Source organism: Procambarus clarkii, chromosome 49 (assembly GCF_040958095.1).
Source record: "Procambarus clarkii isolate CNS0578487 chromosome 49, FALCON_Pclarkii_2.0, whole genome shotgun sequence".
NCBI classification, from domain to species: domain Eukaryota; kingdom Metazoa; phylum Arthropoda; class Malacostraca; order Decapoda; family Cambaridae; genus Procambarus; species Procambarus clarkii.
Window position 1 is genome coordinate 5,929,782 of NC_091198.1, and position 7,897 is coordinate 5,937,678.

Sequence of the window (7,897 nt, forward strand, 5' to 3'; positions counted from 1 at the left end):
ATATACGGTAACGTTTGCAAATATGAGGGAGAGAGGATGTCCTGAAACACCATGTGCTTAACATACGAATTTGTTTATTAAATAACGACACAAAAACTGTATATAGACATGGAAATTGGGAGATAATTGTCTTTATTTTTAGAGATGTCATAAGCAATCTACGCACAGTATCCGTCTCTTGCCGACGAAACCCCAAGTGACATAATGTAGCCTAACCCAACACTGTTACTATGAACATCTCGATTCATTTTAAATATATTATTCACAGACTGTAATAAGTTCTATGTTGGTCAAGCAGGTAAACATCTTGACCAGAGAATAAAATAACATAAATATAGTATAAGGTCAAGAGTACAATGCATTATTTGTTCACTTAAGAGATTGTAATCATTCAATTGACTGGACTAATTCGTGCAAAATTGTGGAGTGTAAATCAGTTAATGAGAGAAATTTGATTGAATCTTCATTTATAAAAAGTAGTGAATTAGATAATTTTAATATAAGTCCAGGATTATATAAATTAAATAACTTTATAATTGGTAAGATTTGTCATAAGTATAAAATTATGTAAGCAATACGTGTCTGTGTAGTACATTCCAAGAATGAAGGAATAGCCAGTTAATATCCACTTAATCATCTCACCTTCATGTCACCTTCATTAATCGATATTTTAGCTTATAGTTCTTTGTCAAGTCAGGTGTAGTTGGGCATTACTTAATCTGGGTGGCTTAATCTTCATCAATCACCACCACACACTTGGTCCGGGAGACATCTCCCGTCACGCAGGGTGCAGTTGCACCTCCACAGATCTCCAGTATCAGCTCTTGATACTGGTAATGGCTCAAAAGGGCCACCACTTACGGGCTATTCATGCCCGTGCCACCTTTTCGATGGTTTAATCGTCATCTTGGACACATTCATGGGAGACATCTCCCGTCACGCTGAGTGCACTTGCACCTCCACAGATCTCCAGTATCAGCTCTTGATACTGGTGATGGCTCGAAAGGGCCACCACTTACGAGCTATTCATGCCCGTGCCATCTTTTGGGTGGCTTCTTCTTCATCTGTTTAAAACACGGGAGACATCTCCCGTCACGCAGGGTGCAGTCGCTCCTCCACAGATCTCCAGTATCATCTATTGATACTGGTGATGGCTCAAAAGGGCCACCACTTACCAATTCATGCCCGTGCCACCTATTGGGTGGCTTCATCTTCATCTTAACACATTCACAAGGGAGACATCTCCCATCATGCAGGGTGCATTCGCACCTCCACAGATCTCCAGTATCAGCTCTTGATACTGGTATTGGCTTAAAATGGCCACCACTTACGGGTTATTCATGCCCGTGCCACCTTTTGGGTGGCTTAATCTTCATCATCATCTTCATCAATCAATCAATCCTGTGCAAACAGCCCTGCTCCTGTGCCAGGTAAGTCCACAACGGGCTCACCATAGCCCGTGCTACTTGGAACAAAAAGTTCCAAGTAACGAATCTTAAACAACAACAACAATGTCCTATATTTACGACCAAAGATCACAGTCACTCCAAAAATCTGCCACTTACGGGCTATTCATGCCCGTGCCACCTCTTGTGGTGGCTTAATCTTCATCAATAAAATTCTCTGTCTGTATTTCTTTGATAATGTGGTGAAACACGAAGACGTTCGCAATTTTCGTTTCCCTTTACTAGTAGAAACTTATCTTTGTCTCTCTTTAAGAAAAAGATAACAAATTTGTTTTGAAATTAAATAGTTATTCTTTGGCTTTGTATCTGAGGGAATTTTGTGGATCGGCCTTCGGAATAAATCAATCCGTCCTCTGAAATAATACATTGTATTTTGACGTATGCATTTTGACCCCAAGGCCAAAAACTGATGTATTAAAAATGATACCGGCTCCCAAAATGGACGTGATGTCCCGTTTTCTATTCGTGGGTGCTCGGTTAGGTTAGGTTCAGGCAATGTAGAACATCAGTTTAGCGAGGTTGTGAACGCTTGAACCGATAATGATATGCCCGAGAACACTATAGCCGAGAAAGCTATTCCCGTGAGATCGCATGCCCCGACCCTGTGTTTGAGAATGGCAAATGCTGGAACACGGAAGCCTCTCTGGAGGACTGTAAACTATTAATGAAAGAAGCACGCTTGTTAGAAGGTCAACGCCTCGCCTTACCTAGTTCAGACCCCACAGCAACCAGTCAACAAGGCCACCACAGCAACCAGTCAACAAGGCCACCACAGCTACCAGTCAACAAGGCCCCCACAGCTACCAGTCAACAAGGCCACCACACCTACCAGTCAACAAGGCCACCACACCTACCAGTCAACAAGGCCCCCACAGCAACCAGTCAACAAGGCCCCCACAGCAACCAGTCAACAAGGCCCCCACAGCAACCAGTCAACAAGGCCACCACACCTACCAGTCAACAAGGCCACCACACCTACCAGTCAACAAGGCCCCCACACCTACCAGTCAACAAGGCCCCCACAGCAACCAGTCAACAAGGCCACCACAGCAACCAGTCAACAAGGCCACCACACCTACCAGTCAACAAGGCCCCCACAGCTACCAGTCAACAAGGCCCCCACAGCTACCAGTCAACAAGGCCCCCACAGCTACCAGTCAACAAGGCCACCACACCTACCAGTCAACAAGGCCACCACACCTACCAGTCAACAAGGCCACCACAGCAACCAGTCAACAAGGCCACCACACCTACCAGTCAACAAGGCCACCACAGCTACCAGTCAACAAGGCCACCACAGCAACCGGTCAACAAGGCCACCACACCTACCAGTCAACAAGGCCACCACACCTACCAGTCAACAAGGCCACCACAGCTACCAGTCAACAAGGCCACCACACCTACCAGTCAACAAGGCCACCACAGCAACCAGTCAACAAGGCCACCACACCTACCAGTCAACAAGGCCACCACACCTACCAGTCAACAAGGCCACCACACCTACCAGTCAACAAGGCCACCACAGCAACCGGTCAACAAGGCCACCACACCTACCAGTCAACAAGGCCACCACAGCTACCAGTCAACAAGGCCACCACACCTACCAGTCAACAAGGCCCCCACACCTACCAGTCAACAAGGCCCCCACACCTACCAGTCAACAAGGCCACCACACCTACCAGTCAACAAGGCCACCACACCTACCAGTCAACAAGGCCACCACACCTACCAGTCAACAAGGCCCCCACACCTACCAGTCAACAAGGCCACCACACCTACCAGTCAACAAGGCCACCACACCTACCAGTCAACAAGGCCACCACAGCAACCGGTCAACAAGGCCACCACACCTACCAGTCAACAAGGCCACCACAGCTACCAGTCAACAAGGCCACCACACCTACCAGTCAACAAGGCCACCACAGCTACCAGTCAACAAGGCCCCCACAGCTACCAGTCAACAAGGCCACCACAGCAACCAGTCAACAAGGCCACCACAGCAACCAGTCAACAAGGCCCCCACAGCTACCAGTCAACAAGACCACCACAGCAACCAGTCAACAAGGCCACCACAGCAACCAGTCAACAAGGCCCCCACAGCTACCAGTCAACAAGGCCACCACAGCAACCAGTCAACAAGGCCACCACAGCAACCAGTCAACAAGGCCCCCACAGCTACCAGTCAACAAGGCCACCACATCTACCAGTCAACAAGGCCCCCACAGCTACCAGTCAACAAGGCCACCACACCTACCAGTCAACAAGGCCACCACAGCTACCAGTCAACAAGGCCCCCACAGCTACCAGTCAACAAGGCCCCCACAGCAACCAGTCAACAAGGCCACCACACCTACCAGTCAACAAGGCCACCACACCTACCAGTCAACAAGGCCACCACACCTACCAGTCAACAAGGCCACCACACCTACCAGTCAACAAGGCCCCCACACCTACCAGTCAACAAGGCCACCACAGCAACCAGTCAACAAGGCCACCACAGCAACCAGTCAACAAGGCCACCACACCTACCAGTCAACAAGGCCACCACACCTACCAGTCAACAAGGCCACCACATCTACCAGTCAACAAGGCCACCACATCTACCAGTCAACAAAGCCACCACACCTACCAGTCAACAAGGCCACCACACCTACCAGTCAACAAGGCCACCACACCTACCAGTCAACAAGTCCACCACACCTACCAGTCAACAAGGCCCCCACAGCTACCAGTCAACAAGGCCCCCACAGCTACCAGTCAACAAGGCCACCACACCTACCAGTCAACAAGGCCACCACACCTACCAGTCAACAAGGCCCCCACAGCTACCAGTCAACAAGGCCACCACACCTACCAGTCAACATGGCCCCCACAGCTACCAGTCAACAAGGCCACCACACCTACCAGTCAACAAGGCCACCACACCTACCAGTCAACAAGTCCACCACAGCAACCAGTCAACAAGGCCACCACAGCAACCAGTCAACAAGGCCACCACAGCTACCAGTCAACAAGGCCACCACACCTACCAGTCAACAAGGCCACCACACCTACCAGTCAACAAGTCCACCACACCTACCAGTCAACAAGGCCCCCACAGCTACCAGTCAACAAGGCCCCCACAGCTACCAGTCAACAAGGCCACCACACCTACCAGTCAACAAGGCCACCACACCTACCAGTCAACAAGACCCCCACAGCTACCAGTCAACAAGGCCACCACACCTACCAGTCAACATGGCCCCCACAGCTACCAGTCAACAAGGCCCCCACAGCTACCAGTCAACAAGGCCCCCCACAGCTACCAGTCAACATGGCCCCCACAGCTACCAGTCAACAAGGCCCCCACAGCTACCAGTCAACAAGGCCCCCCACAGCTACCAGTCAACAAGGCCCCCACAGCTACCAGTCAACAAGGCCCCCACAGCTTCCAGCTAACAAGAAAGACAATCACAGCTACTAGCCAACGAGCATGAAAGAAACAGAGAGCACAAAGATAAAGGGAATCGCATCGTATATAAATAAAGGAGGATCGAGTAAATAGGTCACCAGTCTAAATATAAGAACGGGAGAACTCACTGAGAATAAGGAAGTACACAAAGTTTTCAATCTGGAAATAATGGGAATCACTTTAAAAAGAGGATGTGATGAGAGCCATGAACTACGGCGAGACATCGTCGTGGGTGTTAGTGGTGGCAGCGGAATCCTTGTCTAGAGAATTTGCTATATAATTCATCTCATTGGAAAAAGGCAAGCCTTCACACTGGTAAAAAAGAGGTTATGTGATGCCAGTCTATACTATAAGAATGTCTGTCTGTCCACTGTTGTAGGCCAGACGCTTGTTGCTTGTCTCATCTAACTTTGCAGGGGGAATGGTATTACGTATGGGACTGACATAGGCTGGTCGGGGGTAGACCTAAATTAAAAGCTTTAAGAAATAGCTGTTATAAGAGACCCAGGCCTATTTTAAAAGACCTGGGTCTATTTTCAGATAGACCAAGACAGTTGTTTCAGTGCATCTTAATGATAAATTTTCTGAGAGAATGAGAGAGAGGGTGAAGCAGGGGTGGGAAGAAGGGAAGGACGACGGGTGGGAGCAAGGGAATGGGGACTAAGGGAGTCAAGGCGGAGGTTGGGTGAAGAGTAGGGTAGAGCAGGAAAGGGTGGAAAGATGGAGGAAACGACCTTACCAGCCAAAGATTGTTCCAGCCGACTCGTCAGTGCTTCTTGTATCATGGATTATCGGCACAGAGATGATGCTTATGTCTCAGCGATCTAGGTTTTAAAGGTATTTACGTATTTACCTGAGATTATCTGATGTGTGTGTGTTGTTTATGTTGAAGCCGGAGCTGGTCCACATTAATCTCACGGCTCCACGAAGAGAAATGTGGATGAACATGAAACTCCACTCCATTGCTGCCGTTCCCGTGCGGACTTGACTGTACAAGTGTGTTGGCATTCCTAAATCAATACTGAGTCTTTAACGCTTCTCCCCTTACCCCTTATTCCCTCTTCCCAGCGCCCCCTCCCTCACCTTCCCTTCTCCTTCATTGAGTCCCTCCTTCCTGTTCCGTACCCTTCCCCTTCATCTCCTTCCTCCCTTTCCATCCTTCTGTCCCTTTCCCAGACTCTCATTACCAACTCGAGGGCCTAAGTGCTAATATGATATAAATCGCTCTGTTCAGTGTGAAATGTGTCTGTTCACCTACATGTGCTTGCAGAGAGAGCTTCAGTTCCAGGGTCCCGCCTTTAGTTGCTTAATGCTATAGTTTAAGACCCCCTTCTTACATCACCTACTCTTGAAACTGTGGATGTATATAGGCTCACTTACCTCTTCTTTTGGCTCATTACACTTGTTAGGGACTCCTACACTGAGGAAATGATTCCATATATCTAAGTTTATTTATTTATTTATTTATTTATTTATTTATTTATTTATTTATTTATTTATTTATTTATTTATTTATTTATTTATTTATTTATATACAAGAAGGTACATTGGGTTTGTGAGGTTACATAGTATCCTCGTAGATCGATCCTCGTATCCACTATGAGTATACATAGTAGAGTTTTAAGTAACCACCCGCATTCTCTCTATATTTCCCTGTTCATGTAAAAGATTTAATTTATGTCCACTGGTAATGCTTCTAAGAATCGTATGTTTTGTGATCATGTTGGCTTCTATCTATCTCTCTTCCGGCTAGGGTCGAACTAGTTCATCGAGCCTTTCTCTCGCAGTTCAGTTTAATGGGCCAGACTTGCACTAAGCTTCTGGATTTTCTCTACTTAAACTTTGTGCTCTTTTAGGTGTGGATTCAGTATTTTTTATGAATAAGGAATTTTAATATCAATCTCAACAAGGTTCTATATCGTAGTAGCCTTCAGGTCCCTGAAGGTTAAGCACAGCAGCTTTGTATAAGCTGCAAAGTATCAATAGTATCTTTTGTGTTACCTATATTCAGAGGCCGGGTAGATGGGACTCGTTAGCCTGGGAAGGGAGCTCATCTAGGGGAAGGAAAACCCTGATTCTAACCCTCCGCTGCCTTGCGGCCATACCCTTTTTTAGGGGGGAAAGGCTTCAGGAGTCAACCTCGAGGAAAAATCCGGAGTTGGAGCGTTCGATCTCGTTCCGGCAGCTCCTGCGACGTTGCTGGAACCATGTGTATTAGCATTGGCCTTTCCATTGGATAATTTCAGCAACGTGGAGAGGGGGGACTTGCTGGATGGGTAAGAGCTTCTCCTCCATATTGACCTACCCAGGCTATATGCCCTGAGGCCAGATTCACAAAGCAGTTACGCAAGCACTTACGAACGTGTATATCTTTCCTCAATCTTTGGCGGCTTTGGTTACATTTATTAAACAGTTTAGAAGCATGAAAACTTCCCAATCAACTGTTGTTATTGTTATAAATAGCCTCCTGGTGCTTCGGAGTTCATTAACTGTTTAATAATTGTAAACAAAGCCGCCAAGACTGAGAAAAGATGTACAGGTTCGTAAGTGCTTGCGTAACTGCTTCGTGAATCTGGCCCATGGACCAGAGCGCAATTCCATAGTCTCCCGAGACTGAAGGATGCCTACTAATACTATATTCAGAGTGTGTTTTACATATATATACTCTGTTGGACTTGACACAGCTTACACTTGAGCTAAGCTTTGAGTGAGTTTTATAAATCCTGTTACATTGATTCAACTCACACTTTAACTAAGCATCGTGAGAGGTATCAGTATTGTGAAGGAGTATAAACATTGTACTGGACCAAGCCTTGTAAATTGAAGGCTCGCCCTACCAGGAGTCTTTATTTACACAAGTTGTCACAATAGCCTAAGTCAAAATACGTTCGGGAGAGGAGGGGGAAAGGGGAGTGTCAGATCGATGTCACGACTTGCAGCTGCACGCCAGACGAAGCCACACTATGCTAAAGGCACACCA

General features: G+C 47.2%; 1 protein-coding gene across 1 annotated transcript; it reads left to right on the plus strand.

The window, feature by feature from the left end:
* Window positions 1-2,130: 2,130 nt before the first annotated feature.
* LOC138351270 (nascent polypeptide-associated complex subunit alpha, muscle-specific form-like) lies at window positions 2,131-4,929 on the plus strand. The gene has a single exon (XM_069302901.1). The coding sequence runs from the start codon at window positions 2,131-2,133 to the stop codon at window positions 4,927-4,929; it is 2,799 nt and encodes a 932-aa protein (XP_069159002.1).
* The last annotated feature ends 2,968 nt before the right edge of the window (window positions 4,930-7,897 follow it).